The following is a 14,926-nucleotide window of genomic DNA, read 5'->3' as shown; positions in this document are numbered from 1 at the left end:
TATGCAATGTTCAAAGTTTTGTAGGGACTGAGGGGTATTGGACACATTTGCATGCTGATGAGGGTTGTTACGGATTTCAATGTTTTTGATATTGGATTATTTGTTTTGTTTTTTTATTATTTGCCTTTTTATGAGTGTTGATCTGCTCAATTGCTATTCATTAATATCACAGGCACAACTTCAGTATGAGACTATCAGTGTATGAGTTCTGCATGCCGACTTTACTGGTGTTTAATCTTACAAATGGCAGCCAGTGCACCACTGTACAGCACAAGCTCCCCACAAGAAGTTAACATCCATATGCTACTCTGCTATATCAGTAATTATCACAGATCTCTACAGTACTGTTTGAGCCTACTGACACGCAGTTATACTCTTATTTCTGATCCCCCCTTACTGACTTCCTGTGATCCAGTGTCTGTTTTGTGTATGTTTTTCACATTGTACAAAACTTAAAAAAAATAATAAAAGAAATCAGGTAAAAGGCACGTTTATGTGTGTTTGTCAAAAATTAGATCATGGTTAGTTTTTGTTATGTTTGATGATTTTGTTTTGTTTTTGAACAAAGTCTTAATCTTTCAACATGAACAAAAGGCTACATTCTAAAGATAATTAAGAAGTTATGTATCAAAAGTATCATTTATTTGTTTTATCTGAAATTAAATTTCACTTTTTCAAATAAATCTAGCAGGATTCCCAGTTTGGTTATGTTTTTATTTTTTAACAAAATCAGAAAACATGTATCCAGATGTATATAAAGCAGCAATTCTTTACAATTTCAAATGTACAAAGTGAAGTAAAAGCAAAATAGTGGCTGGATGTCAGGTGTCCAGCCTGCGTTTTTTCATGAACTGTCCTTGTCTGTACGGACTCGAGGCTTCACCTGAAAATTGGAGAAGTAGTAGTGAGTTTCAGACAGAATTTAGCACTGAAGCTCATTCACTGACTGATCTGACTCACCTGGTCTGCCCTGATACTGGTTCTGCTGCTGAGGTCTGTACTGAGCCTGCTCCCGTCCTCTGCTGTTCGGCGGGGCCTCTGGTCGCCTATCCGTGGTCCTCTGAGGGGTTTTACTGCGCGTCTGCATCTGATGATTCCCAGGCGTACTGGGCCGGGTTCCTCTGGGTGAAGGGGCAGCCGCAGGGACATCCAGATCCTCAATCCCATAAAGAGTGAAATCCCAGAGCTCAGGGTCATCTGCACAGCAAGACCAACTGGAAATGAGATGCAGGCCTCCTCATCACACAGTCCAAGTATGTGGAGCCTTTACAGCACCTGCTAAATACACGTCTCTGCTGCTGGTGGACTTCCTGAGTTCAGCTTCAGCACCTGCGAAGATAGGAGCCAAACCAACCTGCAAGACATGCTAAACTATTTTTGTGAGATTATTTTGACAACTTTTTCTTCCATCTCAGAGTAGAAATCTACCCCAAACCTCAGTGTTGCTGTATTACTTTTAATCTCTCCCCTGTAATAAAGTGTAAAAACCGATTAGCGCATTTTACCAGTCTGTAATCACTCTATACCAAGGTTATTAGAGTTAAATAACTACAACTAAAAACTGAAACCAACTAAAACTACAAACTAGACTTAAAAAGGAAATTAAAATTCATAATCGTAAATCCTGCCTCTGACATATACCCTCCATACAATAATCACAACATAACAATAAAAACTAAACCGATAAAAGAAAATCAAAATATTCTCTCTACCTTCACTGGATCCTTGTCCTATAGTGACCTCTTCCTCCTCAGATTTGGCTCGGTCTTGCTTCTGCTGCAGCTTCTTGGCCTCCATCTCTCTCCTGAACTTCTGCTGAAGCTGCTGCTGTCGGAGTTTTCTCAGCTGTTTGGGGTCTGTGTGTGTTTCTGACCTGACAACAACATCCACAGAGTTGACACCAGAGCTTAGAAGAGGACAGCAATTAGGAGATGTCGAGAAGATGAGGGAAAACCAGAGCTTTTCCTACCCGGAGCTGATGTTCTCACTCTTCATGCCAGGTGCAGCGTCGGCAGCATTGGGAGTGTGAACTTCTGAATGACTCTGGTTCTGGTTGATGACTCTGGGCTCCAGCGGCGTCCTGACAGGAACCGGTGCTGATATAAGACTCTCCTCTCGGAGCAGACTGCCAAGCCGGGCCTTCTCCACCGACGGCTCACCTTCAGTACGCTTAGTCCGGGCTGGATCTAGAGGAGGTGGCGGCTTTGTGTAGAGAAGTGACAAGAATCAGCTTCCAAAAACCGACTAGACTGAAAACTAAAAATGATACTTTAAATGTTGATCCTGACCTGCTTGGGGATCTTGTTAATGGCTAGGAGGTATTCTTTATTCAGGATGCAGTTACCAAGAGCATTACCAAAACATCTAAAACATAGGAAAAAGAAAAACAAACTTTTTAATGATTAAAATAAAATAATATTTCCAGCATGTTTTTAAATATAAGTAAATTCCCATACTTCAGAGCTCTCTTCATGCCATCAGTGACCGCTTCCTTCCTCGCCTTTTCCAGTGACAGAGCTTTCGACTTTAGTCCTTCGCTGACTCCGTAGCCAACATCCTCATGAAACGATCCATCCTGGAGGAAAAGCAACATGAACTCATATGGATGGAAGAGAGGGAGGCAGAAAAATAAAAGAGGCTCATTTACCCAACCTTGAGCTGCACTTTAACAAACGCGCTGACGCCGACGTAAAACTTCCCATTGATGAGGTCTACGAAATCTGCCAACAAAAATCATCAAACTGTTAGTCTGAGCGTGAGAAGGTAAACCTGGATCCTAAGCTGTGAAACGAGTCATACCAACGTTCTGCTGGGAAATGGAGTGAGACCATCCATTGTATCCAAACATCTCATTGGCCAAGCTGATGACACGATGGCCTTCAATGTAGCATACCTGTTGAAATCAGAGTAGCTATTTGAAGTTGAAAAATGAAATTATGACATGTTATAGTGAAGAAACATCCCCAGTCTGAGGTGCAGGCAGCTTTTCTAGCTGCAGAGGAAAACAAAGACCTGCCTTCTGTCCTCCTCCGGCCATTCTGGTGCTGATGTACTCCGGTCCCAGCTTCTGTCGCAGAGCATCTTGCACCGCCTGGTACTCCTCAGCTGTGTAGGTAAACTGTCCACACACCCCAGTGTCAGCAAGGCACACAGCGGAAACACCATTAATAATGAAAACAAGCTTACATTGTTGTCACATTTGTATGACCTGAGTGAAACTGGCTGGCAGTTATTATCCTCTGGAGGTGCAGGAAGCTAGGTTTACACTAATAACATAAAGAGTGATTCATCACTGATGCTTTGTGTTCTACTTCATTTCAGACATTAAAAAGCCACCGAGAGTACAAGCTGTTCTCGGCAGCCTTTGGGCCTTCCAGGAAGGTCAGCAAATCCTTTCAACTTAATATGGAAGTGCAGGTTACAGGCGAAATCCAAGGTTGTTAATATTAAAATAAAACTGAACTAAAGGTGGAAGTTAAAAAATTATTTTAGTTCCATTAACCTCCTAAGACCCGAACTATTTCATGGCATGCAATTTTAATTTCTCTTCGCTATTTGGGCTGATTGGGACCTGATGAATGTAAAGACAAAGAATTACCAGATTTTTTTTTTTTACCGGTACCTGATTTTTGTTTCTAACAAAAATGAGATCCACATATGAGGATATTCGTATAAAATTTCGATCGAACAGCAGCAGTATAATGGCCTCGTAAGTGGATATCAGGCCCCTGTAGAGCAAAATTGAGTATTTTGGTCTAAATAACCCAAAATGTGATGTCCACATATGTGGACGCCAGGTCCTAGGAGGTTAAAGAAAATATAATAAAATAGAAAGACTTCTGCAAAAACAGACATGCCAGCAAGATCAACAAACTAATCCATAAGACTGGATCAATTATTGCCCAGAATCTGAAGCCATGTGAATCAGTGAGAGACCGGAGGTCTCTGAACAAACCTCTCCATCATCGGCAACCCATCGAACACGCTCCACTCTACTGCACAGACACAGGAGAGCTTCTCCTCCCTCAGACTTATTAAGATTCCTCACACACTTCTGTATTATGGCTTCCTGCTCCTCTTTCCTTTGTTTTCCTCTTTAAATGTATTCTTTAATTTCAATCACTGTTGTAAATATTTTTAAAATTGCACTTCCTCAATTTATAAGGCAGGCGAGTCAAAAATTAGGCAAAGACTCCATTTCAGGGCATAGATTTTGGAATTATTACGGTATTTTCATGTGTTTGAAAAAATGTTCCCACTGATTAAAATCTCCCCTACCGCCATTCATATCACATCAGAGTAACTAAGCAATAGAAAAGCATTTAAATGACAGAAAACTATTTTTTCACCATCTACTAAAGAAACCAGGCATTTTCTGTGAATTAAAACTTTGTTTTATCGTCTTGATGCATGCTCAATCATCCAGGTAAGTAAATCCCCAAAAGTCGATTCTGTTCATCTGGACATAGACTGAAGAAGTCACTTGGATGAATGACGAAACGTTTCTCCCACTGAAAACGCTACATCCAGATGAACTGAATCAACTTTTGGGGGTTTCTGTTTTATCACTACAGGAGAGTCTAGGCAGTGAGCTACTGGACCATTTTATCTAATTTTGCACATTTATTTCTTACAATTTGAGAGTCGGGCTGACAGCATCTTCTTTATGATGTAGAAAAACTGAGACACACTGTTGAAATTGCATTTCTTCTTCTTATATTAAGATCGCCTAGTGATTAAATGTGTAGTGGAAGTCCTTTACAATAATAGAGAGGAGTGTTTCACTGCTCCAGCCCTCTTTATATCAAAGTGCGCCCATAGAGAGGAGTGGCAGTGATTTTTAACAGAAGAATAGCAGCAAGAATGAAGAGTAAGGTTTAGAAGATGGTCGTGAGAACTGCTACGATGTTTAGTTTGGAGAAGGTGAACTGACAAAAAAAGACAGGAGGTGTGACTGGAGCTGACAGAGGTGAAGGTGCTCAAATTTTCATTGAGGTTGACCAAGAATAGACAGGATTAGAAATGAGTACATCAGAGCGACATCTCAGGTTAGAAACGGTTTGACGTGTGCAGAGGACGGATGGTGGATATATTGGACCAAGGATGCTGAAGATGGAGTTTCCAGACAAAAGAGGAAAGACCATAGCGGGGGGTTTAGGGTGTATAGGACCGGAAGAAAAATAAAAACTAAACTTTCAAAAGAAATTACAAACTTTGTAGAAAATACAAAACTATGATACTCTACTACATAAATAAACTCGGTCCCCTCTAGTGTCCAGTCACAGACATTCAGACTGACACACATTGTGCTTCAACCCGTTTCAATCAAAACTTTATCAGCAGTGGGACTGGAAGCAAAAACTGGTGTGCTTTATCATTCTAATTTAACTCAACACACCTGTGTCCAATTTAGAATAATTAGCTTTTGAGAAGTCTCATGGAGCCCACATACCTGTCCGAAGCACCTGGACGCAGAGCTGCTCTTCTCCTCACTGGACATGACTGCCGAGATGTTCTTCAGTCACTGGAAAAACAGGCTAAGCTGGCTTCACTTATCGATAAAACAACACGAGATGAGCCTGACACCTCCGTAGACACCCGATAGAAGTCAGTGCATACAAACTAGCCGGTTACAGTCCCTCTAAACTGCTTTCTGTGTTGAATGAGCAACAGAAAACACGAATATTATTTCAAAGAGGCAGCCATCTTTCTGAACTTCCCGCTCGGACTACCGGAGGAGGAGCTTATGATGCCTTCACGCCTATTGGAAAATAAACAAGTAACTGAAATCTAGGGGTTACTGGGTTTACATGCAAAATTTAATTATTAACTTATATATTTTAAAGGCAGAATCAACTATTTAATTTTTATTTTATTTATGATAGTTTAAAAAAAATATACATCCACTGAAACATAAACGATGCGCCATGAAAGTCATATTTCCTCTCAGAGGGCTAGATATAGAAAATGACGAGGTGGGCTTAAATGCATATTTCATTGTAAATATCTAATAATATTTATGTTTGAGTATGCCCCATCTAATGACTGGAACTGGTGTGCAGAAGAGACAAAGGCAGGTGATACTACCCGTAGGGTGTGGCTAGAGGCACATTCTTTGACCTCACATCCTCAGGTCAGGGTCTCTACAGACACTGGTTTTGAGTTCCTTAATTAATCTTTGAAATCATTATATTCGTTATTCCATAATAAAACAGTGTTTACAACACGAGGTTATTAGAGGGGAGACTTTTCACTGCTTTTGATATGATCTTTTACGCTGGCCCTTGTCTGGTTTGTGTGCCTTGTGGACTGTTTATCTGTAATGATTCCAAGCTTTAAAATAAATAATCAAATGACTACAATAGCACTGTAGGGAAAACAGCTTTATAATAAAATAAAAAACATAATGCAAGCTTCAGAACTCAATCGGCTATCATGGACACACAAAGCCTGCATATAACAGCATGCAAACCGCATGCAAGCGGTTAAACAGGTTTGGATTCTGCACACAGGGAACATTTTCCGTTCGCCAAACCTCTATTTCAACAAGCTCTGATCCACAGACACTAAAGTGACCTCAGAGGAGATTTGCAAAAGAATGTAAGTAGCTATGAGAGATTTGATTAATGCAGTTAAAATTTTAACAGAAGCTAAAGGTTTTGCATTTGTTGTTTAGTCTTCCTTGTGCAGTTAATTAAATATCTGCAAGAGCTCTAGATCTCTACCTGTTTTCCCTGTTTTAGCTGGAATAGCAGGCTGATCAGGCTGGTGTGTGTTTGCACTAAATCTCGTGGGATTGTATGGGACAATACAATCTCCCTTTTATTAACAATCTGAGCTAAACGCACCGTGTTATAAGTTATAACGCACCTCTTTGATCCAACAAGAGCCATTTTCTGTCACATGTATAGGAGTGCCAGGATTTTTGCACTGCAGACAGAAAACAAAATTTATTCCTTACAGTTTCCCACAAGACTGCCCCCACACCCCCACCCTTGTTTTTTTTTAACATCTCATCCACAGAAAAAGGGGATTATCCGGAGAACACACGCATCTGCACTCACAGATGGTAAGGCTCCCCCTGTGTGAAACTGCGTGGATTTGGGTCAGAGCTGGAAACTGTGTTTACCATCTTCTGTTTATGGCCATATTGCAAAGCAAGGCCTTTCTCACCACTGACTGCACACCTGTGCACTGCAGTGTTAGCACACTGTTTGCGTATTAGTGTTCCCCCGGTTTGTGTGTTAATCCTTACAGTCTTCGTCTTAATAATAATAAAATCATCCCTCCGGAATTAAACTCTGCCATTATTCTTGTTTCCCATTGGAGTTATCCCCTCCCGCTTACATACAGCTATAACCACGGACGCACGTGCACGTGCTGCTCGTGGCCGCGTCCACGCGTCCAGGTTTCGCGTTTGCATCTCGTCAAAACAAAGCGGGGGCGAGCCGGAGCGAGCAAGCGGCGGTTCTTTCTTCTGGCTTCTTACTGAATGAGTCCCCGCAGGTCGGACCTTTCCACCGCCCGCCCGCCCGCACCCCGATGCCCGTGAGGGTGCGCAGACCGGCGGGTAACAGAACAGGAGGCAGCCGCTGATGAACCCGGACAGTAAACACTTCCCCTCAGCACTACATGACCGTTTCATCCCAGCAGGAGCTACACGACAGGATCAGGAACGGTGAGTGCGGGCTACAGTGGGCGGGCAGAGGCGCATGACATACGGCAACTTTGTGGCCATTATGATACAGTTTTTATCCAAAGGTGGACCAAATGCAGCATCTGCATGTGTTCGTTACACGGTGGCTTTGTTTACCGGGGCACTTTGCTTCATTGTGTTCTGCGCACAGGTTTTTAAAAACATAAAACATCCACGTACGCACGACTGGCGGTGCATTCCTCCCAGTAGGATAAACGTGGACTGTTGATTGCGTGTCTGGCCGATTCAATGGCCGTATGATGTGGAATGGCTCAGCTCGGAAGCACGGGGAGAGATCCATACAGCAGAAAATAAATTTATGTTCATACGGATAATTTTTCTGAATTTTTTAAAGAGGCATCGATCTTATTGGAATCGCCCCTAAAAGACAAGCCAAGGAGGAGGGGTGAACAAAAGCAGAAATGCCCAGACTGGCGTGGCATGGCATTCCGGGTAGACAGTGAGCAGCCAGCGCTGCTGACTCAGATGTGATCTTACTCTAATTAAACTGCACGGCCGGTTCTTCTGAAAACACACGAGGCACCCCCCTCTCTTTGTGCTTTACATGTTGAGGCTAGTGTTGGCTCTTTTGTCTGTAGAGTGACAACCCAGACTGCTGTTCTCCCCTCTGACCAGGGGATGGTGCTTTACTTTGTACAGTACGTTTCTATAGGGAGACACCCAAACTGAGAGCAACTGTAACGCTTTTACAGGAATAACTGGCGCAGACTGATGCGTGTACACACATGCACTTCTCTTTTCTCTTTCCTCTGATGTAATGCGTGTGCAAACCCTGGAGGTCAGCCCAGCTTTGATTGCAAAACACTCCTCTGTGGTTTTGAACTGACAGTCAGGTAGAGAATAAAGAAAGAGAAAGCGCTCATTGTGAGGAAGTCTCAGATGTGGGGTTTGATTTTTATCCTGTACCCCTTTGACCGTGAATTTCGCTTTACTGTGTTGTGTCTCTTATACCGCTTTAATGTTCCCTGCTTGACTTGCTCTCTCAAAGTAAAGGGCGGAGATGGCTCATGACTGCACTTGAGACATTTCTCATCGATGCCTCACACAGCTCCTTGATCCAATTTTAATCCCTCCTGCTAGCTTTTGTTGACATTTCCACTTTTACGCAAACTTCAGATGCTTGATGGACTGCGGCGGAGGCACGCCTCCCGGCCCTCCCCTCGACCCCTGTCGCTCAACTTCAGCACCTTCTCGCCCCCTCCTCCGAGCCCGGATTTGGACAGCAGCAATGAGCATCCAATCAGGAGGTGAGTCTCAGTTCCTGGGCTTAGCATTTCACAGCGTGCAGCCTCCTGGAAAATGCATGAAATATTTATAAGCATTTACAAAAAGAAAAAAGAAATCACACCATGTCTGTCCCAGAAGATTTCATTAACCAGCTGAAACACATGCTGGTCTAATGGTAATGATGTCCTGGTGGGATGTTTAATTGACTCATTTCCTCATGTATGGGCACCTCATTCGTTTGTGCACTCTGCTTTCCATGTTTTCTGTCTTCATGTGTGTGGGTGTGAAAGGGGGGGCTCTGTTGTTTACTGCTGTGTTGTCAGCAGAGAGTTTCAGGACTGCGTGGGTTTGAACTCATCATTTCTTCTTTTTCACCAAGTCCTCCTAAAAATATGCAAACAGTGTTTTCTGTCTCTCTCTCTCTTTTTAAAAACTTTTAGGATATTTTAGATTGATGAATGTGTTAAAACATGCACTTAAATTTTAGGTATACGCGAATTACATTACATTTTGGGAATTGTGCCTCTTAAAGGGGGGGGGTTCACCCAGAGCTGGTACTTCTGACAGCATTACAAGATGGAAACATCAGTGTTTCCCTTCACTGAGCTGTAATCTTAATGTGCAGCACACGTGCTTCCTTTGCTGGCAGGTGTAGTTCCTACATGAAACTGCTCACACTGAGGTTTGTGGATTTTTTTTGAGGGTGGTAACAGATGATTTCTAAATTAGAGACGCCAAAACCTTCAGTTGTGCAGAGAAGTTTACAAACACTCATCATGGACACGAATGTCACAGTAATTTTAGAATTTTAATTTCTTTGAACTTTTTCTAGGTTGGAATGATACACCATACATCTTTAAGGACTATTTTCTCTAAGGCAAAAAGTATACATACACACTCAAATACATGTATACTCCCTCACTAATATTTGATTAAATGTCTCTTAACAAGTTGCACCTTGACCAGATGCTTTTGGTATCTGTCAACAAGCTTCTGGCATAACAATGCCTGGATGTTAGATCACTCTTCTTAGCAGAATTCGTATAGTTCATTTAAACTGGTTCATTTAAACTACCACTGCCAGTACCACTGGCAGCAAACCAACCCCGCAGCATGATGCTATCACCACCATGCTTGACAGCTATTTCTGTGTTCTTAGGTTTGAAAACTTAAGCTTTACTCCTCCAAATATGTAATCATAACAACTAACAGGAAGTTAACAGGCCTTGGCTTTTTTTAAAGTTAAAAAACACTGTAGAACCTTTAGCACCACTTATTAAAAATTTAAGGGAATATATGTAGATTTCTGACCCTGATTAGAAAAAAATCCAAAATAAGTTTAAACTTGTAAATGCATTCCTTGTTTTTTGATAAGATGCAATCACCCCCCCCCCCCCCCTTCCCCCTTCATATCTATATATCTTCATATGTTCATATCTCTGCAGTACGTTAATCAACTCCTGGCTGTAGCTGCATATTTAGCTTCAGTGGTTAAAAATATGATATCAATCTTCTCATCTGACCCCACAGCAACAAAAAAAAAGAAAAAAAGAAGAAGATAAGAAATCTAATATTGGTCAAGCTCCTGTCTCACATATTGTGCTACTTTTTACTTTTATCCTGCTGCACTCGCCACCAGCTGTGGGAGAGCAGGAAAAGCCTCTTTTATTGTTCTGTATTGTGTCCGTGCTTCCTATCACTGTTTCTGCTGTTGTTTAAAAGCCGGACGACTTCCTCCTCCACCTCATCTGCGTACAGTAATATTCACAAAGCCCCGGCTGCTTACCATGCAGTTCCTTCTGGTATCTGTGCTCTGCATAAATATTTGTTTGCATCAATAGCTGTATTGTACCGACAGAGAGCCAGGGAGGGAGGAAGAGCTTGCACGCCCCCCCCCTTCCACCCGAGCGTGTGCGTGCTATTGTTTTTTGCTGTTCTGAGACAGGCAGTACAGCGACACTGTGGCCCACCTCTCGGCTGAGCTCCACCCATCCTGCTCTTAATGTGCCGCTTCCATCTCACCATGCATCATTCTGTCCTTTATCTCTCCTCCTCTATCACTGGTTGCTCTTTGTATTGTCATTGTGCTTGTTATGTTTTGGGTTTTTTCCTGTGCATACTCTCTCCTTTTATGTTCTCCTCCCTTCCTCCTACAGCTACAGCCTCCTCGTGTTTCCTCTCTGTGTGTCTCTGTATGTGTCGGCTCATCGGCTGACCTTCTTTCTCTCCCGTCCTGTACTTAGAATACTCTGTCTCTCTCCCTTTACATTTGCCTCATGAGGACTCTGCACCGGCTGAAGTTGATGAGCTCTCCCAGCCTCAGTGAGCTGGGGAAGAGTGAGAAAAGTTCGCCGGAGGACCGAGGGGAGAAGCAGAAGAGGGCAGGAGCCAACGCCACCTGGAACAGGTACACAAGATATGACAAAGGTAGTGTTTAAATGTGTGTGGAGATTCTTAATTTACACCAGCTCGTGTGTGTGTTATGTTGCAGCATCCATAATGCTGTGATAGCAGTCTTTCAAAAGAAGGGCTTGGCGGATAATGAACTTTACGTTCTTAATGAGGGTGTCCGGTGAGTGTAAACAGCCACACTCACCCACTCACTGACTCACTCACTCGCACACAAACACTGCTCTCAGAAAACTTCCTTATTTTAGACCGTTGATGTCATTTTGTGCTGTAATCGTTGTAATTACCGTGTGTGCTGTATGTGTTGACTGAATGTTTTCTCGTGAACGGGTTTGTTTGTGTGTGTAGTGTACAGCATGTAGGCTTGGGGAGTCATGTGGTCACGTCAGATATCTCATTATCTTTCTGAACCAGACCCATCACTTGTATCCGCTTCCATTATAGCTGGGTAAACATATTTCTAGAAAAGTCACAAGGAGGTTGACACATTTTTCTATAACTACACAGACGGATCTGAACATAACATGGCTGCCAAGCACTGTTTTTACAAAGTTATAAACACATAATTAGCCCAACACCACTTATTATCTTTCTAACTGTATTTATTCATTTGTCCCTTTTCCTCAGGCATCTTTTAAAGACTGAGCTGGGGTCCTTCTTCACAGAATACCTTCAGGTAATGCACCTTAAATAAAACAGGACGTTTATTTCAGATGTATTAAATTCAGAGCTCTTTGAGACGGGAATTGGAGAGCAGTTCTACAGTGATTCATAATTACTGGCTTCTTTTCACAGAATCAGCTGCTAACGAAAGGCATGGTCATCCTGCGGGACAAAATAAGATTCTATGAAGGTAGGCAATCTTGAAATTAATAAATAAATAGAAATTAGCATATCTCACTGGAAATCAGCTTAATTCAGCTTCGAGCATGTTCCTTTGGGATCCATGCAGGCCAGAAGTTACTTGACTCTCTGGCAGAGACCTGGGACTTCTTCTTCTGTGATGTTCTCTCAATGCTGCAGGCCATCTTCCACCCGGTTCAGGTAGGCGAGCATCTCAAGAGTCTGATCTCCGTCCTAGCCCTTTATTGAATCGATGCTCAGTCTGTCTGCTGTTTTCTGCGCGCAGGGTAAGGAGCCTTCTGTCCGACAGCTCGCCCTGCTGCACTTCAGGAACACCATAGTGCTCAGCGTAAAGCTAGAGGACGCCCTGTCTCGCCCGCGGGCCCGTGTGCCTCCCTCTGTTACACAAATGCTGCTCATCCTACAGGTAGGCCTGCAGGCATCAAGCCAAGCTCATGGCTTCCTTATGTGCTGCTCAGCACCGAGTCTGAGTTTGTTTCCAAACACCTGCTGTTGTGCATTTTTGGCCCAGCTTGTTTCTAACATTAATGATAAGGTTTAATTGTATTGCATTATTCTGAAGGTGTTCATGAAGATAAAGAAGTACTACACTGCTGTTGTTTCTGAGTAAATTACTTTTAGTTGGGCGTATCTTCATAAAATTTACTGATTATTAGTTGATCTGCTGGTTATTGGTTGTGACATACTGTGTTAATGCATTAGTTTTTAGTCATGCAACCCAAACATTATTCAAACAAATATATATTTTTATTGTCACACAGTTTTTTTTCCTCTTCTAAACTTAAGCACCAACAGCCCACAGGGGTGATCTGTGAGTATGATGGTGCTAAATATAAAATTTAATGCCTGTGTTTAGGGGGTCCATGAGCCGCGTGGTGTGACTGAGGAATACCTGAGGTTGGAGTCACTGATTCAGAAGGTGGTCTCGCCCTATTTGGGCACCCATGGGCTTTACTCTGGAGATGATGCTGAAGCTCACTGCAATGTTCTGGGTGAGGCAGAAGCGGGATAAAAATAACAGTTTTCAGGGTTGAAGGGTTGGTGAAGCTTAATAACGTCTTCCCATCTTTCCCTCTTGTGTTTCAGAGAAGCCTTGGGGCTGGTCCAAGTCAGCGGATCAACCGTCTAAAAACCCCGTGGTACGATCAAAGAGCTACAATGTTCCTTTGCTGCTGACCCCAGTGGCTGAGTATGACCCAGATGCCAACTCGGTTGGCAGTGGAGGAATTCGGCGTCACTCGGCCTGTGAGATTACATCGTGCCTGGAGGAGCAAGGACTGGCCTATGCTGACCTGGCCCCAGGATCAGAACTGTCTGGCTCCTCCTCCAACAGACTGTGTGTGGGCTCTCAGTTCAACGGTACGACTGTAGTCCTCACTGTGTTGATTATTATGAAGCATCATTATATGCTAAACCTTAATAATCCACTATTATCTCCTTCATAGGTATAGTACAAGCTGGAGCCAGTGCCATGGACTTGCCTCTGCTGTCTCCCTCCATCCTCCCGCTTCATTCCTCAGGAGCTCTCCATGGCACCGAGGCCACAACAACAATGACTGATCTCAGTAAGGGAGCATCCTCTACGCCGCCCAGTGAATCATCCAGCCCTGAAACCATAATTGGACAAGTGCTAGAGTCTGCAGACTCAGGCCCAGACGGGATATTTATTGATTTCCCATCTCACTCCTCAGAGGTGATGGGGCTCAGCCTCAGCCACGAGAGCAGGCAGAGCACTGTGTAACTGTGGTTGCCTTTAGGGATGCACCCCCCTATTCTGGAGGCAAGAAATCGTACATTTTGAATGGGTACCATCTTACTGTTTAGCTTTGGGTTTTTTGCTGAAGTATGATAAGTTTCCCTAACTAGTTCCTTCCAAGTGCTTTCACTTTTGAATGAAATTTTCATTCTTAAAAACAAGAAAAACACGATTGTTAGATAAGTGGTACTGCTATTAAAGGACTCGAGGATGCATCTGATGGTACTTCACATTTTCACTGTTATCAACAAAAAATCTCTTAAAAAGACTACAATGAGCAATGAATTGATGATTATGAACAAGTGCTCCATTGTTTTTTGAACATATCAGTAAGCCACACACTTGGACTGTAACGTTCCTTATTTCTTTTGTTTGCATTTCTACTTTTATGCACTACAGAAGTGTTGGCTTATATTATATGTAAAGTGAAACCACAGAGCAGTCTCACTATTTCATAGCCACCATTGACTCACATCTTTTAGACTGTTATTTTGAAATATTACCTTAAAAACTGCATAAAAAGTTTAGTTAAATAATAAATTAATGTTTTAAAAAGTTTTTTCCCCCCCGACGTTATACATTTACCACCATGTTTGCTGTTGCAGAAAAGTGTCGCTCCTATAACGTCTCTGCTGTAACTTGGTTCTAAAGACTTGGGTCTAGGAATAAATGAGCTTAGGTGAGAGTCACACCCAGACTGATACACTGTTTATTTTCTTGATGGGTTTTGTCAACAATATAAAAACTAATAAAACTACGGAGTGTTATCAGACTTATCCGTTGCCCCACAGAGGTGCTCTTAAGTAAGAGTAAAATTTGAAATGATAAGGATTTTCTTATCTCTGCAGAGGAGAAAGCTGCCACAGTTACCTAGAGAAACCTTTCATACACAATCCATTTCGTGGATTTGCTTTGTAAATGTGTAATGTCGAACAGTTTCATATTTTTTGCCG

At 42.5% G+C, this 14,926-nt stretch overlaps 2 protein-coding genes across 3 annotated transcripts; one reads left to right on the top strand and one right to left on the bottom strand.

Annotated features, from left to right (window-relative positions):
- Positions 1 to 821: 821 nt before the first annotated feature.
- On the bottom strand, positions 822 to 5,503 carry rad52 (RAD52 homolog, DNA repair protein). Of its 2 annotated transcripts, XM_085359133.1 has the most exons (11): positions 5,453 to 5,500; positions 3,017 to 3,118; positions 2,800 to 2,893; positions 2,653 to 2,720; positions 2,457 to 2,575; positions 2,289 to 2,364; positions 1,970 to 2,202; positions 1,712 to 1,873; positions 1,276 to 1,346; positions 961 to 1,197; positions 822 to 883 (listed from the first exon to the last, which is right to left on the bottom strand). In XM_085359133.1, the coding sequence occupies exons 1-11, from the start codon at positions 5,498 to 5,500 to the stop codon at positions 822 to 824; spliced, it is 1,272 nt and encodes a 423-aa protein (XP_085215259.1). The 2 variants fall into 2 exon arrangements, with proteins under 2 accessions (XP_085215259.1, XP_085215260.1); XM_085359134.1 differs by lacking the exon at positions 1,276 to 1,346 and having other exon boundaries at positions 961 to 1,236; positions 1,677 to 1,906; positions 5,453 to 5,503.
- A 1,960-nt stretch (positions 5,504 to 7,463) lies between these two features.
- On the top strand, positions 7,464 to 14,301 carry prr5a (proline rich 5a (renal)). Its single transcript, XM_085359128.1, has 11 exons — positions 7,464 to 7,678; positions 8,834 to 8,964; positions 11,226 to 11,351; positions 11,436 to 11,516; positions 11,981 to 12,029; positions 12,149 to 12,206; positions 12,306 to 12,397; positions 12,483 to 12,623; positions 13,074 to 13,209; positions 13,304 to 13,576; positions 13,663 to 14,301. The coding sequence occupies exons 2-11, from the start codon at positions 8,834 to 8,836 to the stop codon at positions 13,956 to 13,958; spliced, it is 1,383 nt and encodes a 460-aa protein (XP_085215254.1). The 5' UTR covers positions 7,464 to 7,678; the 3' UTR covers positions 13,959 to 14,301.
- Positions 14,302 to 14,926: the final 625 nt, after the last annotated feature.

This window comes from Diplotaxodon limnothrissa, linkage group LG7 (assembly GCF_057381915.1).
Source record: "Diplotaxodon limnothrissa isolate DT_005_m linkage group LG7, D_limnothrissa_male_GT1.1, whole genome shotgun sequence".
In the NCBI taxonomy this organism is placed as follows: domain Eukaryota; kingdom Metazoa; phylum Chordata; class Actinopteri; order Cichliformes; family Cichlidae; genus Diplotaxodon; species Diplotaxodon limnothrissa.
This window is presented reverse-complemented; position numbering and strand designations above follow the sequence as displayed.

Coding starts and splice junctions, on each gene's coding strand:
- rad52 (XM_085359134.1), bottom strand. CDS start 5,500: ATGTCCAGTGAGGAGAAGAGCAGCTCTGCGTCCAGGTGCTTCGGACAG. Junction 2,721..2,799: donor CATTTCCCAGCAGAACGTTG/GTATGACTCGTT, acceptor TTTTGTTGGCAG/ATTTCGTAGACCTCATCAAT. Junction 2,203..2,288: donor TTAACAAGATCCCCAAGCAG/GTCAGGATCAAC, acceptor CTCTACACAAAG/CCGCCACCTCCTCTAGATCC.
- prr5a (XM_085359128.1), top strand. CDS start 8,834: ATGCTTGATGGACTGCGGCGGAGGCACGCCTCCCGGCCCTCCCCTCGA. Junction 12,624..13,073: donor AAATGCTGCTCATCCTACAG/GTAGGCCTGCAG, acceptor GCCTGTGTTTAG/GGGGTCCATGAGCCGCGTGG. Junction 13,210..13,303: donor AGCTCACTGCAATGTTCTGG/GTGAGGCAGAAG, acceptor CTTGTGTTTCAG/AGAAGCCTTGGGGCTGGTCC.